Source organism: Sorex araneus, chromosome 5 (assembly GCF_027595985.1).
Source record: "Sorex araneus isolate mSorAra2 chromosome 5, mSorAra2.pri, whole genome shotgun sequence".
Lineage (NCBI taxonomy): Eukaryota > Metazoa > Chordata > Mammalia > Eulipotyphla > Soricidae > Sorex > Sorex araneus.
In genome coordinates, this window is record NC_073306.1 from 14,050,759 (window position 1) to 14,077,038 (window position 26,280).

The window sequence follows — 26,280 nt, forward strand, 5'->3', positions numbered from 1 at the left end:
TGTTGTTTGCCTTCTGAAAAATAAATTTTGGACAGTCTCCCCAATCAAAAAGCAGAAAATAGAAAGCAAGCAAACACAAAAGAATGAGAGAGAGAGAGAGAGAGAGAGAGAGAAACTGCAGCTGAAACAGGTACCACCCCCTGTGCTGAGGCTACCACGTTGTACATCTTCTCTGTCATCTTCTCTCAATAGTAAATAAAGTCGCCAAAGCAAAAGGCTGGAACTCGTTATCTGTGAGGCCTCACTCCATAGACAACATCTTAAAACTCCAAGTCCCTGACCTGTCCTAGAATCTCCTTCTCTTTCATCATGGGGCTATAATTTCATAAGCTCTGGCAACAGAAGAGGCAAGGAACTCTAAGGGTAGATTGGTGTTTAACTTGCAGGGGCCTCTGGAGTTGTCGCCATATACAAAGACATCCAAGGAAGAAGGTTTAAATAGGAGTAAAAAGCTGGAAAACCAGTTAATACGAAAGAAGGGCACCAGCATTGAACTTCTTCAGGAGCAAAGCAGTCACACCCTGTCGGTCTAACGTGAGGGTGTGGGAAGGATATTACTATCACCTCCTGTATCATCGCTCCTCGTTGGGACAAGATAACCTCTTCATCTCAGCAGCTTCCTGCCAGTGGTGGGACTTACTGAGAGGTAACTAATGGGAGAGGGAGAATAATAATGATCATCACCACCATAAAACACTGTTACACTCTGTTGGACGCTATATTAACATTTCAATGATGTGAATTATCACAGTGTATGGGGTAGGTGTTTTCTCATTCCTACGTACAGAGGTTCACTGAGGCCCACCCCGGGGGGGAAAAACACAGAGCAGCAGTTAACATGCAGGGCTACTTATTTGACCCAGAAAGGTTTCACTGCATCCAGAAAGAATTTGGTCCAATACCAGAGAATCTGTCCTCCTTCTAACCATACTGTGGCAACGAGGAAGGGAATCCCAGCCATGGGGAGTCCCCAGTGCAATTCACTCACACTCACAGCACCAAATTAGCTGGCCCACAAAAAAGGGTTCAACACAACAGATAGCAGAGCTGACCTCTCCATCCTGGGTTTCTCACCAGCATTTAATCCATTTTATTTTATCTTATTTTTATTTTATTTATTTATTTATTTTTGCTTTTCCGGTCACACCCATCAATGCATAGGGGTTACTCCTGGCCCATGTACTCAGGAATTTCTCCTAGAAGTGCTCAGGGGACCATATGGGATGCTGGGACTCAAACCCAGGTCAGCCACATGCAAGGCAAATGCCCTACCTCTTAATTTTAATTTAAATATTTCAAACTATTGCTAGCAGGGCCCAGGACAGGTGGTGTTGGGGACCACCAGGGCGATAGCCAGCAGTGCCCGGGGAGGGCATCTGGTGTGGAATAGAGCTCGGGGCTCACGCATGCTCAGCATATGTTCCTTTCTGAGCCAATGCCAGCCCCTCTCCAGCATTCTTCACGGGACGCTCCCAAAACACTCCTGGGTTCTGTGTTTCTCTCTGTTCTTTGATGAAGACATGAAAGTCAGAAAATATGTCAAAGGATGGTCACCAGAGGAGAAACGAGAAGATTTTCCTATTTCTTTTCCGCTTACAGGCAGAACAATTAGGTCCCAGAAGGGAAGAATGAAAAGAAATACAGATACTTGAAGATACAAAGATTGGGCTTAACTACCATTCTATCAAGTGAGACATACAACAAGGATGCCTCCTACTCCAGACAATCTAAACTTTCATTAGTTAGAGTAAAAAACAGAAAAGTGGGGAGTGGAACAATGGTACAGTGGGAAGGGCATTTGTTTTGCTTGCAGCCGACCCGGGTTCAATCCCCAGCATCCCAGAGGGTCCCCTGAGCTCCACTAGCAGTAATTCCTGAGTGCAGAATCAGGAGTAACCCCTGAGCATTGTCAGGTGTGACCCCCAAAACAACAAAGCAAAACCCAAAAACAAACAAACAAAATAAGACATAACTCTCTAAGACCAAGACCATGATCTAGACAAAGCCAAGATGAGAGTTTTACATAAATAATAATCTGTCCAGAGCAGATCTTAGACTTTAGATTAGATGTCACTCTCTTACCTGATAAAAACCAGCTTGACCTTTGGCGGGGCGGTCTTGATAATGGCAGATGCATTTTGGTGACTTCTTCCATACAGGATCTGATTGTTTATCTGTTTGGGCAAAACATTTTTTTTTAACTTATAAGAATGCAATATGTATACCAACATAAAATTAAGTATGCTCCTATTCAGATATGTGTATGATAAATATATATTTATGTACATATATTGAGTACTTAAACAATGGCCTCATTCATGTTAAAGTGGGTACATATAGGACTTTTAAAAATTAGAGGACCACTGGTAGCCGTGTTTAAGAGGCCATGTGCTGCTAGGGATTGATTTCATGGTTGAGTATATGCAAGGACCATGCATTAACATTTGAGCCACATCTCCGGCCCCATTTGGGACGCTTCATGGTAAAAAATCTTAATGCTCTTTGCAGTATGGATTCAAATTCTAAAACGCTCGTAAAATCTCTTAAATTCAGTCTGGGGTGTAGTTAATAAAGAACATGTAATCATCAACTCTCCTGCAAACTTTAAAAGCAGTAGTCGAGCAGGATGCAAAAACTTTATGATAGATATTTCATTTCCTACAGATTTTTCCAGATTCCTAAAAAAATATGGAAAACAGACCAAACTGCAGTTGTCACCAAACCTCTGGAGGGGCCTGTTAAACATGATTCTGTAAATGTGTCAAGGTTATTACAAGCATAAATTTTGTAAGTGCAGAGGCAATAAATGTGATATCCCCATTTGAAGTCAACGTTCAGGCCAATTGCAGAGAAACAGCTTCCCGTGCACAAACAATAAGCCATCTGCTTTTTTCCAAAATGAGGTGGGATTTCTAACTTGGTTCACTTCTCTGAAATTGATTCTAAACACATTTACACCATGGATTTTTTCCTAATAAACTACGATGATCCTCATGATTCGCCTTTTATTTCATTCCACTGATAACGACTGGCTTATCCCCATCTCCTCAACAAGCAATGATCAATCCCACGGTATCTCTAACAAAGGAGTAGATAATTTAGAGAATGGTAGAGAACATTCTGTAAGAGATCTTAAAAAGGAAGTCATGCCTTTTATACTGTTTTTGAAATGCTTAAGATACACCTGGAAGATGTATCATTTTAGTCCTAGGAGTGTCATGAGAAAAGTTACAGGAGTGAACACCTCAAATGATGAATGAAAAGACAGTATTTCTAATTGCCTAAAAATGAAGCTCCTCCATCATTCAGAAGCAGAAAATCCTATTTCATATCCATGGCAAAGACAAGACTTGAGTCCCACCTCACTGGGCCTCCTGTTCCATCTGCTTTTGCTCTTTACATCATTGATCTTCCTGAAAGCCACCAACCCCCACTTTGCAGCTCCCTGAGCCTCAGTTTCCTTTTCCAAAGGGAATTAGCACCTTCATTTCACTCAACTATTACAGGGATTTCATGAGATAATTCTTTTAAATTGTATTTATAGAAATATTTATAGTCCAGAAGGGCTTTGTTTTGTTTTGTGAAGGGGTATTTTTTTTTCTTTCTGCTGTGGCTTTTGCCTTTACATTATCATAAATTTCTAATGTGCCCACCCTCAACTTTAGACTGTCGTCTGGTTCAGCCTCTGTGAAAAATGATATGGAAAGTGTCAAAATGTTAAAAGTCTAATTACCATCTGACACAACAATTCCTCTCTCCTAAGGACAGAGAAACACTAAATAGAAAAGATACACACATGGGGGCCGGAGTGATAGCACCGCGGGTAGGGCGTTTGCCTTGCACGCGGCCGACCCGGGTTCGATCCCCGGCATCCCATATGGTCCCCCAAGCACTGCCAGGAGTAATTCCTGAGTGCAAAGCCAGGAGTTACCCTGAGCATCACTGGGTGTGACCCAAAAAGCAAAAAAAAAAAAAAAAAAGAAAAGATACACACATACCTATGTTTATTGTGACACTATGAAAAGCCAAGGTCCGGAAACAACCCAAATATCCAACAACAGATAAGTGGGCAAAGAAATTGTGCTATATATAAATATATATAAGCTGATACCCCTCCCCACCCCATGGCAGCCGACCACCTCCAGAACCCAGCCGCCACCAAGCTCATGCTGCTCTCCACACACTTGGGCAGAGCCTCACCCATGAGTGAATCTCTGAAAAAACCCAGGAATGCGGGACTTTGTGACTGAGAACTCTGGGTTCAATGGGATGGGGAACAGAGATCTTTTGCCCATACCCTCTTGCCTCCGGCAACTCAGCAGTCACGCCCATAAGCCACCTCTGGCTGGCACCAGATAATCTCATCATTGGCCACCATCCAGATCACATGTCCTTCTCTCCCAGAAGGGAGCATAACATGACACTTGCCATAGCCATGCCAATGGACCCCAAGCCAGGCTGTTTCACTTGGGGCGCCCCAGAGTGGGGCAGGTGAGAGCCCTCCCCACCCCAAGGGACCCAGCCCCAGCAGCTGACAACCCCCAGAACCCAGCTGTCTCCATGCTCACGGCCACTCTCCACACGCTCAGGCAAAGCATCACCCAAGAGTGAATCTGTTCCTGGACTGTGCAGCTGCAAATGCTCAAACCACACACCCTACTCGTACTCCAAGATTACGGTACCACATTTTTTTTTTAATTTTTAAAATTTTATTGAATCACCATGAGATAGTCACAAGCTTTCATGTTTGGGTTACAATCTCACAATGATCAAACACCCATCCCTCCACCAGTGCACATTCCCCACACCAATATCCCGGGTATACCCCCCACTCCACCTTTCCCACCCTCCCCCTGCCTCCATGGCAGACAATATTCCCCATACTCTCTCTCTACTTTGGGGCATTATGACCTGCAACACAGACACTGAGAGGTCATCATGTTTGGTCCATTATCTACTTTCGGCATGCATCTCCCATCCCGATTGATTCCTCCAGCCATCATTTTCTCAGTGATCCCTTCTCTATTCCATCTTCTTTCTCCCCTCTGCTCATGAAGCAGGCTTCCAGCTATGGAGCAATCCCCCTGGCCCTTGTATCTACTGTCCTTGGGTGTCAGCCTCATGTGATGTTATTCTATACTCCACAAATGAATGGCACCACATTTGATAGGGTTCAAAGTAGGAGGCAACCAATCTTAGAGGGAAAATATACATTTTTTTATTCTACAAATACATACATAAAAAGCACACAAGGCTCAACCTTTAACAACATGTTAGTGATCTCTTATAGAAGGGCTTAATGGTCCCTGGGTGGAAATACGACAATTTTCACAGTCTTTCCTCTAAGGATACTTTTTTGTAGTACTTTTAGTGGTTTTTCATAACAAACAATACAATACATATGCATTATTTTGGTTCTGCCTTCGGGCAGGGATTGGAGTTCAGGACGGATGCACCCAAAATATGGTGGTGGGAAGATGTAATGGTGGTGGGAGTGGTGCTTTAATATTAAATGTAACCAAATATCATGAACTACTTTATAAACTGAAAAAATTTTAAAAATAAATAAAATATTTCTCTCTCTAATCCATAATAAATATCAAACAGAAAAACTTAAATTAAAAAAAAAGATGATATTTTATCTTTGGCCACAGCTTGGACAATGACGCTACATGAAGTGAAATATTCAGATGAGAAGGCAAGTGCCAGATGATCTTACTCTGGGTATGTGTGATAAAAAAGAAACCAAGAGAGGGATGGACAATAGTAAATGGACTCTGACCACAAAACTGAGGCTTCCAAAGAGGTGAGGAGAGAAGGAGGGCAGACTGGAGAACAATAACATTGTCATAATAAAGAAATGAATAAATAACATTTTATAAAGGCCTACCCTTTGTATGATACAGTAATGTTGGTTGCATGTCATTATATGCTTATCCAAACCACCGAATGCCTGACACAATGTGAATCCAAATGCATTGAAATGGGTTCGGCAACTGCACCCAGTCCGTGGTTACTGTTTGTACTGGGGCAGTTGTGTATGTGTGGGTGTATGTGTTGCAGGGGGAGCGGAGGCTTTACGAACAATCCCTGTACCTTTCACTTAATGATGCTCCTAAAAAAAGAAAAAAAAACTTACTACCTGCCATTCTCAAAAACATTGAAAATGAACAAATGTTGGTGAGGTGTGCCAAAAATGAAACTCTCACTCATTGCTGATGGGAATGTCACCTGGTCCAGCTTCTACAGAAAACTGTATGGAGATTGCTCAAAACCAGTAAGAATGGAAGGATTGGAGAGAAAGAGGTCATGAGTGTTCTTGCTGCTGACATGGGTTTGTTTGATCCCAATACCACGTAATGTCCTTGAGCTCCACCAAGAGTGATGCCTAAGCTCAGAGCCATGAGTAAGCCCTGAGCACAGCCAGGTGTGGTCCAAAATACAAACAAACAATTGAAAATAGAACTGTCATTGAGGTCAGCTACTTCTCCTTGGGGGCTTCTGCACCTCAACTACAAAAGCATTAATTTGAAAAGATACATGCAAACCAATATTCATTGTGGTTTCTGGTACACTAGCTTGGACATGGAAGCAACAGATGCCTGGATAATGAGTGTGGTAAATGCACACAGTGGAATGTTCTGCTTCCACAAGAGAAAATAAAGTCATGCAGCTCATGGCATCCTAGATGGAACTAGATGTACTACACTGGGGAAAACAGGCCAGAGGCAGAAGGATAAATAAATACAGGATGATCTCATGATCTCCCTTGTCTGTGGTATACGGAGAAAAAAAATCAAGAAGGTAGATGATATCAATGGATAACAAACCTTGAATACTATATACAAGTATAGTATTGAATACTATATACATCATACTGTATACAGATCTGAGAGTTAGGTTTGGATTGGCAGGGGTTGCAGGGGAATGAATAAGTTGACAGGAATAAACACAGGAGGTAGAGTATGCACCAAGCCATAACTATTAATCAAGAAATAACAAAGGGGGGACTGGAGTGATAGTACAATGGGTAGGGCGTTTGCTGGGCACGTGGTTGACCCAGATTTGATTCCCAGCATCCCATATGGTCCCCTGAGCACCACCAGGAGTAATTCCTGAGTGCATGAGCCAGGAGTAAACCCTGAGCACTGCCAGGTGTGACCCAAAAAGCAGAAAAAAAAGAAAAAAAACTATTAAAAAAAGAAATAATGCGGGGCTTGGGGTGGGGAAAGGAGGCGTGGACCAAAGATGACAAAGTGATGGGGAGGGTTGGTCACGGGCACCTTGGGGATAGGGGTGTACAGTACTCTGTACAGCAATACCACAGATTTGTTCACAATTGCAACCCTATTACTTAAACCAAAATACAAACATCACATACATAGTTTAAAATGTTTTTTAAAATGGTATCAATACTTAAAAAATATCTAGCCTATGGCTGGAGCTGTCTTCACCAAGCTCTGGCTATGTCTAGCGCCTGGATGTCTTCACGAGGGCCCCTCGGAGGGGACGGGTTGCCTTTCCCTCCCCACCCCAAGCAGAGCCTTGACAGTTAAAGACCTCCAGAACCGCCACAGCTATGCTCAAGGCCACTTTCCACATGTTTGGATGAACCTCACACATGAAGGGACCGGCAGAGGAACCCAGCTGTGTGGGACCTGGGGCCGAGATCTCCAAACCTGCTCGGATTGAGACTGGGCCTCTTCCACCCAGATCCCCCATTTTCCAGTAGCTTAGCAGCCACACCCACATACTACCTCCAGCGCTGTGTAATCCCACCAATGGCCAACATCCAGACACTATAAGACCACACTCCTGAAGTGCGCGGCCGCAAAGCAGCCGCACACCATCTAATAGCCGTTTCTCCCTCTTGAAGAACCTGACAAGCTACAAAGAGTCTATTGCCCTCACAGGAGAGGCTTGCAAGCTCCCCGTGACGTATTCATATCCCAAATATAGTAAAAGATATATATGTGTGTGTGTGTGTGTGTGTGTGTATGTATACATACATACCTCTAGGAGAGCCCGGTCAGCTACCAAGAGTATCCCACCCACACGGCAGAGCCTGACAAGCTACCTATGGCATATTCTATATGCCAAAAACAGTAATGATAGGTCTCATTCCCCTGACCCTGAAAGAGCCTCCAATCGTTGGGAAAGATGAGTAAGGAGAGGCTGCTAAAATCTTAGGGTTGAGTGTAATAGAGACATTACTGGTGCCCACTCGAGTAAATCGACAAAGAACAGGATGACAGTGACAGTGACAGTGATGGCTGGAGCTATAGTACAGTGAGCAGGGCACTTGCTTGGCACTCAGCCAATCCAGGTTCGATCCCTGACACCACTTATGGTCCCCCAAGCTCACCAGGAATGATCCCCAAGAACAGAGCCAGCAGTAAGTCCTGAGCACTGCTGAGAATTGTCCTAAATAAACAAACAAAGAAACAAAAATCTAGACTATGCCCTAGATGATATATTTTCTCCTTAGTACTTTCATGGTTTTGTCATACACTTACATCTTCTTGCCTAACTTCATTACCAAGGAAATGGTTAAATAAATCATGTAGTCATGAAGAATAATGTGAAAAAGCAAGTTCAACGGCATAAGAAAATGTCCAGAGTGTATTAAGTAGTGTTGCCTCATCATAAAAGAGTATGTCTAGCACAGCCCCTTCTTTGGGATAAATGTATTTTTCAATTACTCTAATTTGCAATGAACTGCAAGCAGGGCTCTCTGTCTCAATTTTAAAAGGAGATGACGTGAGGAATAAGCTTGATTCCAGGCCTGGCGTGGAGGTAATTACTGGCCAATGTCTCCCTGGCTGTGTCTGGCCTTTGCTGGAGGAAAGGCGGTCCTGAATCAGGAGTCCCCAGCCCCCACCCCAACCCCCAGCCTTCCTGTCTGAATGCCACAGCACAGGCCTTAACCATCCTTCATGGCAAACCCCCAGCCCCCACCCCGCCCCCGACACCCTGGCCTCCACGGCACACTCCACCTGGCCAGGTGGCAGGTACACATTCACTGGACTGCCCTGGACTCCTGGACAGCAGCCTCTGGGGTTCTCCCCTTGAGTTCCTCCTGTTTGTGACACACAGCTTGCACCCTGGGGTTCAGTGAAGATGTCCCTGAACAGAAATGGCACTTCTGGTTTGGTTTTGTTACCTTTGGGCACACTCACCTGTGTTTTTCTGGTGGGCTTGAGGCGGGGAGGGGACCATATGGGGGAGAGGAATTGAACCCAGGTTGGCCATGTGCAAGGCAAGTGCCCTTACCCTCCTGCTGTACTATTGTTCCGGTTCCTAACCTAGCTCTCCTCTCCCCTCCCCTCCCCTCCCCTCCCCTCCCCTCCCCTCTCCTCCCCTCCCCTCCCCTCCTCTCCTCTCCCCTCCTCTCCCCTCCCCTCCCCTCCCCTCCCCTCCCCTTTCTCCCTACTTCCTTCTCTCTTTCCCTCTTCCCCTCCTCCCTTCCTCCCCTCCTCTTTTTTCCTTCCCCTCCCTCCCTGCCTCCCTCCCTCCCTCCCTCCCTCCCCTTCCCTTCTTTCTTTCTTTTTTTTGCTTTGCAAAAGTTTGAGCATATAGGAAAGAAAACTGTTCTGTGTTCATGGCGTTGCCTTTTTGGCTGGTGACCCTCTATTTTCCTAGGATGCCTGGTACTGTATTCCTTAAAGAGGGGAAGTTACAGCCCAGATAAGGAAAACAGGCCATGCATGTTAATTTCCTAAGCCTGGATGGAAGGTGCTATTTCCAAGTATTCAGAGACTCTGGCAGCCGAGAGGCAAAGCAGCTTGCTTGATGCTTTTTTTCAGGGCCAACAACCTGGGTGTTTACTGCTGAGGCAGCTGCTCCCTGCCAACGTTGAGAGGCCTCTGGAGAAGCTCGGCTCTTTGGTGGAAAACTGGGACCAGAGCAAAAAACCCAAGGTAGAGTGAAACCCGATCGGATGAATTAATTCTAAAAGGAAAATGCAGAATTCTGGGTTTGAAAAAATCCAAGACAACACCCTCCCTTTCTGGCTTTAGAAATGACACATTTGCAGCCTCTGGGATTCAGGAGAGAGATTTTTTCTGCATATTCTTGGATCTGATTAATATAAAAATAATTTTTAGCATTTTCATGAAATGGATCTTGCTTCCAGCTACAGAGGCAGTTTTTAATTTCTTCATCAGTAAAGGAAAGAGACTCTAGAGAAAACTCTGTAAGTATGAATATTTTTTTCCAGTGCACAATTAACATTAGGCTATGACTTATTCTATTTCTGAGAAGCTGGTGTTCTCTGAGACATTCTTTAAACAGATGGAGGAGGTCTCCCAAGCATGGCACAGGCAGAAAAGAAAGTGGTCTACACTTCTTGCAAGTCTTTTGGGTTAATTGCAATTAATACTAATAATTTACTGGTTGCTTATATGCACTGAACTCTAATCTAAGCTCCTCCTGCTTGACATTTTATTTAAACCTCCAAGTAGGGGGTAGGTGATTTAGCTACTAATTAAAAGCCTGCAATCTTAGGGGATGCCTAGAGGTCATACTGTCTGCAAAGAACACATGAAAACTGAACGATTTCTGAAGATCATTTCTATCGAGATGTCTCTCGCATCATCCCTGTGTGGGATCAAGTGGATTCTGGTCCCTGACCATCTTGGTCCCTGGAGTTCTGAGATACAGAGGTCAGAGCCAGCCTGTCTCGACACAAGGACTGGAGTGAGTGCTTAGTGTTGGGATGCTGGGTTTCTGCAGGCCCAGACATCACACAGCATCTCCTAAACCCTCCCTTCCTCTGGGTGCAAACGACAGAACAGACTCTGAGTCATCTCCATCAGTCACCCTTTTCTTTATTGTACCTAGACAATTGCCCACCTCCTCACTGTTTTCTTATCTGAGTAAGCCAAAGAAAAACAATCAGAATGTTTTATTTGGGGGAATGTTTTTTTAAAAGCATAGATGAACTAGAGCTCAAGGAGGGGGGGGGGGAATACTATCTTCCACTGACCTCCAGTCAATGAAGCTATGGAGACACTTCTGTGCCTTTTCTGAAAGCTCCTTCTTTTGAAGGTGATGCCATGATATCTATGAGGAATAGACTTGGTGTCCCGTTCTTTGGTCTGATCTCATGGTGTGGGGAAACTCTCCTTTCATCCTGATTTACTCCTCCCTGTCTTTCCCTGTGATCTTTGACCTTTCACCTCGGGTGTGTGTGTGGGGGGGGTGGAACCAGACCTCCTGATTTTTCTAGGGTTATCAGCTTATGTACTCCATTCTGATGATTAATAATGATTCTTCTCAAAAGTAACCTAGTGGGGCTGAGTGATAGCACAGCAGGTAGGGCGTTTGCCTTCCATGCGGCCAACCTGGGTTCGAATCCCAGCATCCCATATGGTCCCCTGAGCACTACCAGGAGTAATTCCTGAGTGCAAAGCAAGGAGTAACCCCTGAACATCTCCGGCTGTGACCCAAAAAGGAAAAAAAAACAAATCAAAAGTAACCTAGTTTGGGTGACAATTTATTTGATAATAATCAAATTGTGACTATGGTAAGTGTATTCTGTGCCATGGGACTTGCTTTCTGAATCACTAAGAAAGTGTGACAAGAGTGAACAGAGGCTTTGGAGGTCTTGGGAAGGAAGCAACCACTTGGGGACCAATTACCTTAAACTAATTTGTATTCTCTCACTCTCTTTTTTTAAAAAATAAAATTGGGGAGGGGAGTACACCTAGTGGTCCTCGGCTTGATCCAGGCTCTACACTGAAGGATCTCTTTTGGCAGTGCTCAGGGGACCACATGGGGTTCTAGGGATCAAACCTCGGCTGGCTGTGTGCAAGGCAAACGCCTTACCTGGTATATTGTTTCTCTGGCTCCCTAATTTGTATTCTTCACAACAAAAAGGTTTTCACTGGGGCCAAAAATATAGCAGAGAGGTAAGGGGCTTACCCCTGTGGTTCACCCCAGACCTAACACCCCTTGATTCCTGAGCACTGTCAAGTGTGGTCCAACACTCCTTTACTACTTGTCTCCCTCAAAAGTCTCTTTTGGCATAGTTTGGGGGATCCCTTTTAATTCTAAATATTAGCTATCCTATCCCACACTACTTCTCTCTCCTAGTCCTATGCTTTCTCAGATGCTCAAAAGACTTTTTGGCATTTGAAAGGAGAAAAAAAAGAAGATGAGGGGAAAGGAGTTTTGGCTTAAAGAAGCTCTGTATGCTTTGTTCTCACAATTCGGATTTTTAAAAATATGTTTGGCCCTCAGTTCTGATTACTGACAAAAGTGGCCTCATGAGATTCTGCATCTCAAGTCAGAAACTTCTATCCCATCCACAGTCCTTGTCCCAGGAGGACACCAGGCATGAGTTAGTGCGTCTTCTCTGCTCCCAATTTCCAGTACAATGAAATGTCATTAAAAGTAAAATATAGCAGCTGAAGACACAACCACCCAAATGAAAAAAATGTGTATTTGCAAAAAGTATTACATTGTAACAAAAAATGATGGGATATTGGCTTTTCGTTTGTGGTTCATATTTCCTTTCATGAGTCGAGTTCTGGCACTGTTGTAGGAAAAAAATTGCACAAAAGTGGGAAAACCTGCTATATTTAGGTACCAGAATAACTTTCCTTAACTGTACCAGTTTTGTCTCATTTTAGGGCTATTCCCAGTGAGGCTCAGGAGTTACTCCTAGCTCTGCATGCATTACTTACTCCTGAAAATGCTCAGGGGACTATATGGGATGCTGGGGATCAAACTCAGGCCAGCTATTTGGAAGGCAAGTACCTTAATGGCTGTATCATCTTTCTGGCCAAGAAATTCATCCCTCATCCTTCTATCCTTTCTTCCCTCTGTCTCTCCATTCTGTCCTTTCTTCTTTCCTTTCTTCCTTCATTTTTGTTTTTGGTTTTTGGGCTATACCTGGCTGCGTAGGGCTTACTCTTGATGGGGCTCAGGGGAACATCTGGGGTGTCAGGAATTGAACCCGGATTGGCTGCATGCAAGACAAGTGCCCTACCCATTGTACTATTGCTTGGCCCCACTAACTGAGCCATTTTATAGATTGCACAGAAGTAGAGTTAGGGTCAATCCGGGAAAGATTCAGCAAAAGTAAATAGATTTGCTTTTGTGCTCTAGTATATAAACTTTCACTCAGAGGTCACTAATGAGATTTATTTCAATAAAATCAATCATTCAAAAGTATTCTGGAGCTAGGTTTTAAACTACTGTTCCTTTTCTATAGTTCAACTGGACATAAATATAAATCTACGCTGAAGAGCAGCTCAATTAAGTCTATCCAAAAAACTAACCAAATTGGAAAGAAAAGTTAATTAACTTGAGCTGGGTTTAGAAATATTCATTATACAAAAATTAAAATTTAGTTCAAGGGATGGGTTTGCCTGAGGTTTGAACACAAGAGGATACCCAAAGCCCCTCTGCCCTTTCTTTTATTACGGTGGAAAGATTCCACTTATTAACACTGGCAACGTGTTATTCAGGAACTGCGTTGGAAGTCAGGTATTTGAACGAATAATGAAATGGGAGCTCTCTCTACTTACAAACACACTGTACATTAAAATCTTTAGACATCAGAATCTAAAGGTTAACCTTCTTTAGAAGGGCAAGCCGGTGGTGCTGAGACTGTCTGTGCACTCAGGGATCATTCGGGGGTGGGGAGGAGGGGCTCATGAATGATGAAATCAAGGTCGGCCGAGTACACAGCAAGGGCCCTACCTACTTTTCTATCCTTCTGGCCCCAAATTTTCTTTCTTCCTTTTTTTTTTCTTTTTGGGTCACATCCGATGGTGCTCAGGGGTTTCTCCTGCTCTGCACTCGGGAATCACTCCTGGCGTGCTCGGGGGGCCATATGGGATGCTGGGAATCTAACCTGGGTCGGCCGCGTGCAAGGTAAATGCCCTACCCGCTGTGCTATCACTCCAGCCCCTCCAAAGTTTCTTTAATGAATTCTGTCATGACGTCAGGCTGCTCGTAAGCCAGAACTGTCTCTGGTGTGGGACTAGGACACATGCCTGAAGCTGCCGGGTGTCATTATCCAAACCTAAGATTTCGTGGCGTCAGGAAACTGCGTTGATTTTCAACAGAAAGTTTGGTTTAGAAACCGTATTTCCAAACAGGACAGAAACCATGGTTTAGAAGCAGACAGTATTCTTCAGCAGCCTAGTTCCTATCTATTCTATTCCTATCTGTATCCATCAATCCCATCAGTCTCCTTGCCTATCCCTGCTTTCCTATTCCTATTGATTCCTATGTATCTAGCTATATAACTATTCCTATCTACCATTTATCTATCTATCCAGCCAGCCACCCATCCATGTATGTATGCATGTATGTATTTATCTACCTGGAGTGATAACACCGCAGGTAGGGTGTTTGCCTTGCATGCGGCTGACCCGGGTTTGATTCCTCCGTCCCTCTCGGAGAGCCTGGCAAGCTACCCAGAGTATCCTGCCTCCATGGCAGACCTTGGCAAGCTCCTCGTGGCTCATTTGATATGTCAAAAAGAGCAACAATAAGTCTCACAAGAGAGACATTACTGGTGCCCGCTCAAGCAAATCGATGGACAACGGGAGGACAGTGTTACAGTGACAGAATTCTGTTATTGAGTACTATACATGAGGGAAACCCAAATAAACCCTAGGTGTTTATGTCTTTTGAGAGTTGAGGGGCCTCCTGAGTGTATTTGGGGGAATCACGCAGTGTCAGGGGTTGAACCCAGGGCTCCTGCCTAACCAGTATGTGCTTTGGCCTTTCACATCATCTCCCAGCCCCTAATTTTTTTTTTCTTGGTTCTGACTTTTGTTTTTGGGCAACACCTGGTGGTGCTTAGGGCTCACTCCTGGCTCTGTGCTCAGGGATCACTCCTGATGGGGCTTGGGGGGACCGTATAGGGTGCAGGGGTTGAACCTGGATCAGCTGTGTGTGCAAGGCAAGTGTCTTACCCACGATATTACCTCTCTAACCCCTCCCAGCTCCTATAAATTGATTTTTAATCTAAGAGTTCTAAGAATTAATCTAAAAAGATTTCTCATATTTTGAGTTTTTAAAGCTCTGGCATCAAAATATCCATCGTGGCTGTACCTGCTTATAGGAAAAATTATACATTTGCCACCAAATGACTTGTCATTGCTTCCACGATAAACAGAAAACAGAGCCATTCAAAGCTGATAAAGGAGGATGGCACAGCTCTCAATCCGATGCCACTAAGACAGAACCCTATCCAGTGATAAAATGACAATTACACATTACATCCACCTACGTATGACTTTCTGAGTCTAAAGAAAATATCGATAAAAGGCTAACTGTGGGGTTGGAGCGATAGCGCAGTGGGTAGGGCGTTTGCCTTGCACGTGGCTGACACTGGTTCGACTCCCAGCATCCCATATGGTCCCTGAGCACTGCCTGGAGTGATTCCTGAGTGCAGAGCCAGGAGTAACCCCTGTGCATTGCCAGGTGTGACCCAAAAAGCAAAAAACAAACAAGCAAACAAACAAACAAAAACAGGTAACTGTGATGGTCTCTCTGACCTATGGGATTTAAGATCATTTCCTGTTAAGAACAAGAAAAAGGTTTTTGCATCCCTCATCCCCATCCCTCTGTAGTTCTGATGCCTGGGGCTGGCACACACGCCTGGCCATGGTGCTGGCTGGGGCTGAACATGAGGCTCCAGAATTCGAGCTCAGACACAGAGTTCCCCGAGGTTCGCCTTCCTTTCTTGCAGTGCTCACACATGCTCACTGGGCAGTGGGTGCTCAACTGAGTAAGAAAAACCTCGATTAAGGGGCTTACAACTGTGTTTGCCAAGGGCTTGCACATCCTGATCAGGGCCCCCACACACCTTCTCTGCTACCACTCTCCTTTGGGTGGTGCTGATGTGGAACTGGCTGTGGTTGCAGCTGGGGACCTGCGTGAGGAACTGCAGGGAGTAGCAGAGAGCAAAGGACCTTGGAGAATGCACGTGACACACTAGGAATTCGAACCGGTGACCGTACCTCTGCCAGGCCGGTGCTCTGAGCCCCTGCACTATTCCTCCAGTTCCAGATGAAAATTCCTAGCAATGCAAATTGTAGTGCAACGGCAACATTCAAATGTGGCTAGCGGAATTTTTTTCTTTTTTTCTAGCCATGTTGTAATCAAACCCAGGGACTCAGATATCTAAGGCATGTGCGTTATCTGCAAAGTCACATCCCAGCTCCTCCTAGTGTCTCTTTTGGAGGATAAGGGGGTGTTAAGCAATGCTCAGGAGGCCAAGGGGTGACTCTGGGTGGTACTTGGCCAACTGGGCCCAGTGTGTCAATGTGCAGGCCCAGTGATTTAATATTTCCTGGGCTCAGCCGTGCCTAGACGTGTCCAGGCTGGAGTGTATGCAGCAGAGTTTGGGGTCCATGCTGGGGCTGGAACTCAGGGCCTGATGCCTTCCTGCCACAAGCATCAGCCCTCAGAGCCATCTTTCCAACCCCCCAGGTTGTGTCCAATATTGGCATTTTCTAACTGCACACAAGGCACACGCAGTACACACATACACATGCCTTCAGTACACTAGATCAGCTTAAGTCTCATGGAGACCAGCAGAGGAATGCACAATTATCTTATTATACTCTTGGAGAAACGGAGACTGTGTTCAGGGAGTTTAGCCAATATAACATACTAAAGTCAGTATTTATAGCTAAATCTTTTGGGCCCCAAAACTACTTCTGTTATCAATTAGAAAATAATCCTAAGGGTGCTTATGTAGGGTACTTAAAAGCCCTAGAATAAGTAAGTCATTCTTAATCCTATGAAATTTTAAATCCAATTTACAGGGTGTCTCAAAATAGAAATCCCAGGCCAAGAAATGTTCCAATGGAAGCATAACAGATATGCCGCGTATTCACCCCTATATTATTCAACTATCATTATGCAAATGATGTAGAAACAAGAATTGTCATTTCCATCATTTTCACAGCCTAGACTTACTGAGCCCTGAGGATGTTTTCTAAATACTAGAGTCCCTGAAAGTCATTTTGCAGGAATTACTTCAATTCAAGCACCGGGCAGGTGGATAAGTGACCAAGCCTTAGGTCAATCGCTGCACTGCTGTTGGGTGGGGCAGGAGGCAAGCAGGAGGGTGGGCAGGTCTGAAGGAGGGGAGACAGAGCTTAGCAGACACCAGGAAAGTGAGGAGGGGCACCAGGATGAAGGAGAAGCTGCAGACATGAGCATGCATGTGTCTTTCTAGAAACCACAGAGGTGTGGTACAGCTTGAGGTCTGGTAGACTGATCAGAGAACTGACTTGTCCAGGTTATTCAAGAAGACCTTCCAGAATATTCCTCCATTCTTCATGTCTCAGACACCAGAGCCTGTGATGAATGATCCTCACTTTCTAATCACCCACGTGTGGGTTGCAGCAGAGAGAACTGAAGAAGTCCCAAGGGCAGAGCTGAAGAATAGCACTGTAGCACTGTAGCAGTGTCGTCCCGTTTCTCATCCATTTGCTCAAGTGGGCACCAGTAACGTCTCCATTGTGAGACTTGTTGTTACTGTTTTTGGCATATCAAATATGCCACAGGTATCTTCCCAAGCTCTGCCGTGCGGGTGGGATACTCTTGGTAGCTTGCCAGGCTCTCCGAGAGGGACGGAGGAATTGAACTTGGGTCGGCCGTGTGCAAGGCAAACGCCCTACCCTCTATGCTATCACTTGCAAGAAAGCACAATTTCTCTATAATGAAAAAAAGTTCCCTAATAAATGATGCTACTCATTTCTTCTCAAAAAGAGAAAATATTACGTATCAAGCGCCTATAACTTAATAATCTTTTGAGCAAAGCAGCAGATTTAAAGGACAAAGCTAAATGGAGGCCGGGTTGGGATGAGGTCCCCTGCCACTTTGATTTAATCTACTTCTTGGGAACTACAGTGTCCCCAAGGAACACATTCATTTTTAAAGTCTCAAGAGTAAGTGATTTACTTGGTCTCAAACAAAACTAATTAAATTGAAATATCTTCGAGAGGCGAAGCCCTAGCTCTGTGGAGCTCACCTCATTCACTCTTGTAGCTCACAAATCTCTTACTTGAAAGGGCCGAGGAAATGATAAGATTTTCTTTTGAATTCCAAGGTAATTTCCAAAGTATTTTTAAAAAGTCAAAAACATTTCTCAGCCGAAGGGAGTGAACAGAGAAATGTGTTTATCTGAGGTTCTGATTTTTTTTTCTCAGCTTCTGACATATTCATTGTTATTATTTTCATTTTCTTTCTTTTATGTATTAAAGAACCTGATTTTAAAAATTGGGGGTGGAGGGTACGGCGTTTGCCCTGCACATGGCTGAGCCGGGTTCGATTCTCAGCATCCCATATGGTCCCCCAAGCACCGCCAGGAGTAATTCCTGAGTGCATGAGCTGGGAGTAACCCCGGTGCATTGCCGGGTGTGACCCAAAAAGCAATAAATAAATAAATAAAAGTAAATGAAATGAAATTTAAAAATTACTGATAGTTGAGTTTTAGGCATATAATATTTCAACACCAGCCCCACCACAATTGTTGGTTTCCCTCTACCCTCCACACTCCCAACCCCGGCCCCATTCCCACCTGTCAACTGGACAGGCACACGAAAGTTCCAGTGGTTGCAGCTTAGATCTCATGTTTTCAGTGTTGTTGAGTCTGTGTTTGGGACATGTGGCTCTACCACTCACTCATGTCACCAATATATCTGAAGTCCTGGTGCCTGTTCACCTATTACTTCCTGTTTTCTTTTTCTCCCCTTGATTTCTTTCCTTCCTTGACCATAGACTCTCTACACACTGGGGTAAAGGGTGATCTAGGCATCCACCTTTTCCTACAATCCATTTTGAGACTCTGATTTTTTTCTCTTGAGAGTATTCTAAAGAGCTAGAACTTGATTCATTTGACCAAAGGAAGTAGATGCCTGAGAGGGGGACTTCGAGTACCCAAAGGGCAGAGTAGAATAAAAAAGGGGTGGAGGAGAAGAATAATTCACCCTCCCCCAACATATTTTCCTAGCAAAAGAGTTACAGCCAATTTGATTCAAGGTACCATTGGCCACATAACTCCTTCAGCTCTCTTACTCCCAATTTCTCTACATGCTTGTAATTCAAAATGGCATGTAATTCGTGGGATTACTCAAGGAAGATGACTGAGCAAGATGGGGGGAAATCCCAGGGCCACTCCTTGTGATACTTGGCCTAGCTATGTGGGCCTAAAGGTCTAGTGCTCAGGCCATTAGAATTATACCCAGTGGTGCTCAACCCTATTCCATGCTGGGAATGAAACTTGGAAAGTTGTGCATGCAGAGGAGTTGGTTTTAAGAACCAAGTTTAATTGGCAGTTCCAGGGCTGAGGGCTGTACTTTGAAGAAAGGAAAAAGGCATATGGTAATTCTTCTTTGTCCACTATTGAGATTCAAGCTGTGAATTTGGCTGTAGCGTAATTCAGGAGTCACCATATGGGATGACTCTCACTTTGCACATGGGAAGCTCATCTTCAGGACTGGTTTACTACTGTCAAGTTTGGGTAACCCAACTCTTAAGAGCTAGGATAGACATACAAAGAGCCACATACTTCAAATCTAGCATTTGATGTGCTTGAACACTCAGGAAACCACTGCCCCCACAGAAAGTTTGGCCTGTTTATCATGCACTTTATTTTTTTTTTTTTTTTTTTTTTTTTGCTTTTTGGGTCACACCTGGCAACGCACAGGGGTTACTCCTGGCTCTGCACTCAGGAATTACCCCTGGCTGTGCTCAGGGGACCATATGGGATACTGGGATTTGAACCCGGGTCGGCCGTGTGCAAGGCAAACGCCCTACCCGCTGTGCTATCTCTCCAGCCCCTTTATCATGCACTTTAAGTGTACATAAATAAATTCAATAGACCTCTGCTAACAAAGCGGTCGGCAGAATAACTCTCTTGCAGTTTCAAAACCCTTCGCCCTCCTCTCTGCGCCTCTGACTTGTGCTTCTGCAGTGGGAAGCGGGACTCCAGGAGGCCTCTCAAGGCAGGCTCACTGCGGTGACAAGCACTCTTGGCAAGTGATACCCAGGAATGACGATAATCTTAGAAAGCCCATCCATGATGACAGAAGCTTTTACTGTAAATGAGAAATAAGCTTATTAATGGATGTACCAAAGCTAGTGATTTAGCTACTTCGATGCTGCACTTCCAAAAGATTTGAGAAATAACTCGGGGCGAGCAGCAGACGGTAGAGCTGCCTGTGGGCACGGGATGTGGGAGGGGTCCCTAAGTTTTCCCATAAAAAGTGCTCTCAGTGCCTGAGTTCATCACTTTTCTTAGTGCTTTCCATTTTACCCTCCTCCCCCCTTATAAAAGAGGTATCGCTAGACTCGAGTTTACTTGAAATTGCTCTACATCTTTATTCCTGGCAAATAGGAAACGACCTCGCATTTTATTTCTGACTCTTAAGTAACCCTCCGAGGCACATGTAAAAGAACAAGATTCTGCTCTAGCTATCCTGCAGGGAGAAGCCCCACAGGGCGCGTCTTCCTCTCCCTTGAAGGGCACGGGAAAGAGCCGAGCCAGTCTACCTGCTAACACCCCCCGCGTGCGCTCCGTGTGCCACCCACGCTGTTCCTTCTGGCCGCTTCTGCAACCTGACAAATCCCTCCAGTTCCCCGCACGGCGCTCCCTGCCCTCTGTTCCCCGGCTTGCTTGTAGGGAAGATTATAAATAAATCCGATAGTCCTCGGACAGGACCGTGCCCGGGCCTGCATATTTTCTGTCTAATTGCTTGGGGTAAGTTAATACTCCGGCGTGGGTCTCCTTTCAGCGTGCATGGTAATGAGATGCTAATGCCTCGGAAATGAATGCAGAAGCTCGCCCCAGCACGGCAGGACTCTGAGACCCAGGTGCATCGTCTTCTGGAGGCTTAATGAAAGGTCTCCTTAGACACCAACTGGGCCACGGACCCACCCAACGCACTGCCCCTCTGGCCACAATGGGCAGTGGACTTGTCGAGTGCGCCCCACCTGGGATGGGTTAGGGTGGTTTGGGAGTCACAGCAGTCACCAGGTGCGCTCAAACACTCACTCTTGAGCTTTTCCCCACCGTGGCCACCTTTCTGACCTCGTTTCATTTACGTCCTGTGGCCCCCACCCCACCCTACCCCCTCCACCGGAAGGAAACCTTAGTTTTGAAGGAAACCTGAACTGGCACTACTCTTGGGTCGCCTCCACACCTCCCACCATTTATACAATTTTCACCTGTGCCCCCTTTGAAATATCCTGGGGGAGCCATAAGGGGCTACATGGCCCCTGACCGAGAAACACAGGGTTAACACATTCTATGTACGCCTCCAAGAAATATAAGCTCATCTTATTTAAGCCTCATTTTATTTGGGTACCGAAGAGATAGTACAAGGATTAAGGCCTTACATGTGACCGTATACGTGGTCTTATATGTGGCCAACTCTGGGTTTGATCCCCAGCACCACAACTCCTGAGAACTGCCAGGAGTTATTATCATCTGACAGAGCCAGGAATAAGCCCTGAGCACAGCCAGCTGTGGCCCCCAAACAAATAACAATAACAACAACGAAAACAAAAACCCAACCAAGTATAATTAAAAGGAGGCTGTGAGTGAAGTGAAAATAACACGGGGGCTGGACTGATAGTACAGTGGGCGAGGTGCTGAACTCTTGAACCCTGCCAGGAATGATCCTTGGAGCCAGGAGTAAGTCCTGAGCACTGCCAGATGTGACTCCAAACAAACAAACAAACAAACTAAAAATGACAGCAACACTAAAAAGAGAAATAATGTGGCAGATAGTGAGGGTATGCAAATGATCTAGACGCACCTATCTTGCCTTTCACAGCGCAATTCGTTGAATAAAGGCGGTGGAGGTTGGCTGAGCAAATGCACCAAATTTGCTCAGCTTAGAAATGGAGTCGGTAAAACCTGACCCAGTGACTGGTCACTGCCCTCTGCCTATTCTTGAAGATTGGGGTGAGTGCCACTGTCGAAGGTACAAGTGTCACTCACCCCAATCTTCAAGAATAGTTCCTGGATCCTTATTCCAGAGACTCACAAATCAATATCAAAAGGGATCAACTAGCTACACAATTTTTTCTAACACCCATTCCCAGCTGATACCTACAAGGTTATCTTAGGGATGGGAGTGGGGGACAGGCCAGCTCCTGCCCAAACAAAGTTCCAGCAGCTGCTCCCACACCCCAAAGCCACTGCCATGTCTCTGGCCAGACTGCCCAGTAAATATTCTGAATTTTCTGGAGCTACATCTCCAATGCTACGACACAGACACCCCAGGAGTATCATACCAGATTGGAGAGGATGTTAAATAGAGGCCAATCAATCCATCTCGACCAACAAAAACATTAACACAGAAGGCTTCACTTGCAACAACAGCTTAGTAAACCCTCAGACCAGGAAGGACTTAATGTAGGACTTAATGCATTAAGATAGAGCCAATTTTCACAAATTTTCTTGTACGGAAACATTTTTGGGATCATTTCATTAGCCATTTAGTGGTCACAAGCAATATAAAATAAATTGTTGTGGGCCCGCTCAGGGGGCAGGTGGAGGGCAGGCTGGGAAAATGGAGACAGTGGTGGAAGGAAAGGTGGCAGTGGACTGGTGTTGAAATACTGAATGCCTGTGACAAATCATCATGAACAACTCTGTAGACCATGGAGTTGAAATGAAGTGGCAGGGCTGGGGGGAAGATTAGCTTCTATGAGACTAGCTTTTAGTGCTCTGGGGCGCACCACTGAATTGAGTTTAAAATACTGAATTAAAGCACTGGCTGGGGAGATAGCACAGGTTTGAGGCACTTGCTCTGCAGACCACCGCTGACCCCGGTTCAGTCCTCTACACCACGCACAGTCCCCTGAGATCAGATCACTGCCAGGAGTGATCTGTGACACAGAGCCAGGAGTAAGCCCTGAGTGCTGGCCGGTCTGCCTGACCCCCAGCTCCCAAAGAAGTGGCACATGCATCTGCATGGAAGTATTCTTTCCAAAGTAAAGTCTCTGGCAGTTATTAAGGTGTCAACACGTCAGGTGGTGCCACATACTGTGACAAAACTTGATGTGTTTTTTCTAGAGATTCTTACCTCACCCTCTGAGACCCACGTGAAACTGACCGTGGGTAGAGCCTCTGAGAGAACAGCCTGTGTGGAGACCAACTGAGTCAGTCTGAGTAAGTCTCTTCTGGTTGAAACAGAGTCACTGAGGCTGAGCAAAGAGAAATAACTTGCCAAGGATCCATAATTTGCACCCCACCAGATCTGTGTTATTGTTCTTGTGCTTTATTTTTTGTGGTGCTAGGGACTGAACCCAGGGTCTCAGACGTGCAAGGCACGTGCCTTACCACCGGGTGTATCCCAAGCCCACTTACCCATTCTCTATGCATCTTTATTTTGGGGGTGGGGGGCATATTGGCAGTGCTTGAATAATCTCCCAGTATGCTGCTCACGGGTTGCTCCAGGTGGTACTCGGGGGTCACTCTCAACACTAGTCGGGGGACTATAGGGCAATGGGGATTCAACCTGGGTTCTGGGATGCAATGCTATTCTCCCACTCCCTACCTTCATTCTTGGAAAGGCAAACCAGTGGAGAGTAGAGAAGGGTCGCCCTCTAGCTCTTCTCTTGCCTGCATGAAGACAGAACTGCTGCACGGTCAACAGCAGGACTAAATTCAGAGTCCAAGGGAGGAACAGCACAGTACAATGAGGAAAGATGTGCGTATTATTTTTTTTTACCCAGGAGAGCCCTCTGGTCTAGGAAACAGATATGAGAAGTTTGTCAGAAGGAAATGGGATTTAGTGAACGGTCAACTACAGATGCCAGGCACAACGTCGGATGCCTCTTGAGATGCAGCCAATAACTGAAAGGAGAAGTATAAATCCAAGCATGTCTTTTAGCCAGCGGTCATTGTTTTCTTGACGTTCCATTTTGTATTTGGTCTGTAAAAACCTCACATTTTCTCTGCTGCTACTATTCATTTGTTACCTATATCTAATAAAATGCTAGACAGAAAAATAAAATACCAATGCTCCTGTTTCTCTGAACCCCAAAGGACATTCTGCCTTGAGGCTTAATAAGGTCAAGTGAATAGAACTAGAATTTTTATGTTCCAAATGACAACCTCTGGAACATTTCCATATGCCATGTAAGACAGGAAATCAGTGTCTAGGTACACAGAGCATGTCAGAGTGACTTAATATACATGGTTCCCTAGATCAATATAAGTTAGGATTCTCATGGATTTAAGTGAAAGGAATTTGGATGAAGATGTACCAAGGGGAATCCAGTTTTCCTCAGTGGCTAGAGCTTAGATCTGGAAGTCTGTAAGGCCTGTTTCTTTTCTTTTCTTTTTTTTTAAATTAAATCACCATGAGATAGTTACAAGCTTTCATGTTTGGATTACAATCACACAATGATCAAACACCCATCCTTCCACCAGTGCATATTCCCCACCACCAACATCCCTGGTATACACCCCCTTTCCCACCCTCCCCCTGCCTCTATGGCAAACATTTTCTCCATACTCTCTCTCTACTTTTGGGCATTATTGCTTGCAACACAGACACTGAGAGGTCATCATGTTTGGTCCATTATCTACTTTCGGCACACATCTCCCATCCTGACTGATTCCTCCAGTCATCATTTTCTTAGTGATCCATTCTCTATTCCATCTGCCTTCTCCCCGCCACTCATGAAGCAGTCTTCCAGCTATGGGGAAATCCTCTTGGCCCTTATATCTACTGCTCTTGGATGTCAGCCTTATGTGATGTTATTCTATACTCCACAAATGAGTGCAGTCCCTCTATATCTGTCCCTCTCTTTCTGACTCATTTCACTTAGCATGATACTCTCCATGTCTATCCATTTATAAGCAAATTTCATGACTTTATCTCTCCTAACAGCTGCATAGTATTCCATTGTGTAGATTGTACCAAAGTTTCTTTAACCAGTTTTCTGTTCTAGACACTTGGGTTGTTTCCACATTTTGGCTATACTGAACAGTGCTGCTATGAACATATAGGTACAGATGTCATTTTTACTGTGCTTTTTTGCATCCTTGGTATATATTCCCAGAAGTGGTATTGTGGGGTCACATGGAAGCTCAATTTCTAGTTTTTGAAGGACTGTCCATATTGTTTTCCAGAAAGGCTGGACCGGTCGGCATTCCCACCAACAGTGAAAGAGCATCCCTTTTTCCCCACATCCATGCCAGCACTGGTTGCTACTATTCTTTTGAATGTGTGCCAGTCTCTGTGGTGTGAAATGATATCTCATTATTGTATTTCCCTGATGACTAGCAATGTGGAGCATTTTTTCATGTGCCTTTTCAAGGCCTGGGTTCTAACCCAAGTTAAGTCACTTAGTTTTACAGTATTGAGTAAGGCATTTATGTAATTATGATGGCCACATAATAGCACTATAGCACTGGCTTCCCATTGTTCATCAATTTGCTTGAGCAAGCATCAGTAACGTCTCCATTGTGAGACTTGTTGTTACTGTTTTTGGCATATTGAATATGCCACAGGTAGCTTGTCTGGCTCTGCTGTGCGGGCAGGATACTTTCAGTAGCTTGCTGTGCTCTCTGAGAGGGATGGAGGAATCGAACCTGGGTTGGCTGCAAGGCAAACCCCTACCCGCTGTGCTATCGCTCCACCATGGCCTGGCCACATAACAGGGATAATAATAGCACTCAAGAATATAGAGTCCTATGAATAGGGAATACAAATATATGGACAAATAGGTAGCACATAGTTCTAGTGTTATAAACAATTACAAATCAATTCTATTTTCCTCATTATTACTGCCACTATCAGATTTTTTTTCCCTTTCCTTTCTTTTTAGGAGGGGTGAGGGAGAGGGAGGTGAGTTCAGAAGGACAACAGATATGGTTCTAGGAGGTCAGTTCAGGCGTGTTCCTGGGATCTATGAGGTGCTAGGGGCGGGACCCAAGTCCCCCCACATGTGAAACATGAGCTCAGCTTTGAACCACCTACTCAGTGCCACCATCACTTCTCTCATCTTTGAATATGTCTCCAAGGAGCATCCAGGGGAAATGAACCTGAAGCGAGGAACCCCACTGGTTACCACATGCAGCCACACCTTTGCTTCTATTTCTGCAACGATCACACTAATATTAAGATCCCATGTGGGTCTTTTGTTGGGATGTGAGATTACAGAAGGACAAGGGAAGCCACTCCAGGGTGACAGCGGACATGGATTCTCGGAGGGGCAGAGGCTCGTTGAAAGCCCTGACATGCAGTGCTTCCGTGAGTCAGCTGCCCAGAGAGTCTG

General features: G+C 45.0%; 1 protein-coding gene across 3 annotated transcripts in view; it reads right to left on the reverse strand.

Annotated features, from left to right (window-relative positions):
* Window positions 1–26,280, reverse strand: part of PATJ (PATJ crumbs cell polarity complex component) — a 370,230-nt gene that overhangs the window by 131,861 nt on the left and 212,089 nt on the right. For all 3 annotated transcript variants that reach the window (XM_055139113.1, XM_055139112.1, XM_055139111.1), the window contains exon 29: window positions 2,083–2,174. In XM_055139113.1, coding sequence (XP_054995088.1) covers window positions 2,083–2,174 — 92 coding nt within the window. The remainder of the gene's footprint in view (window positions 1–2,082; window positions 2,175–26,280) is intronic.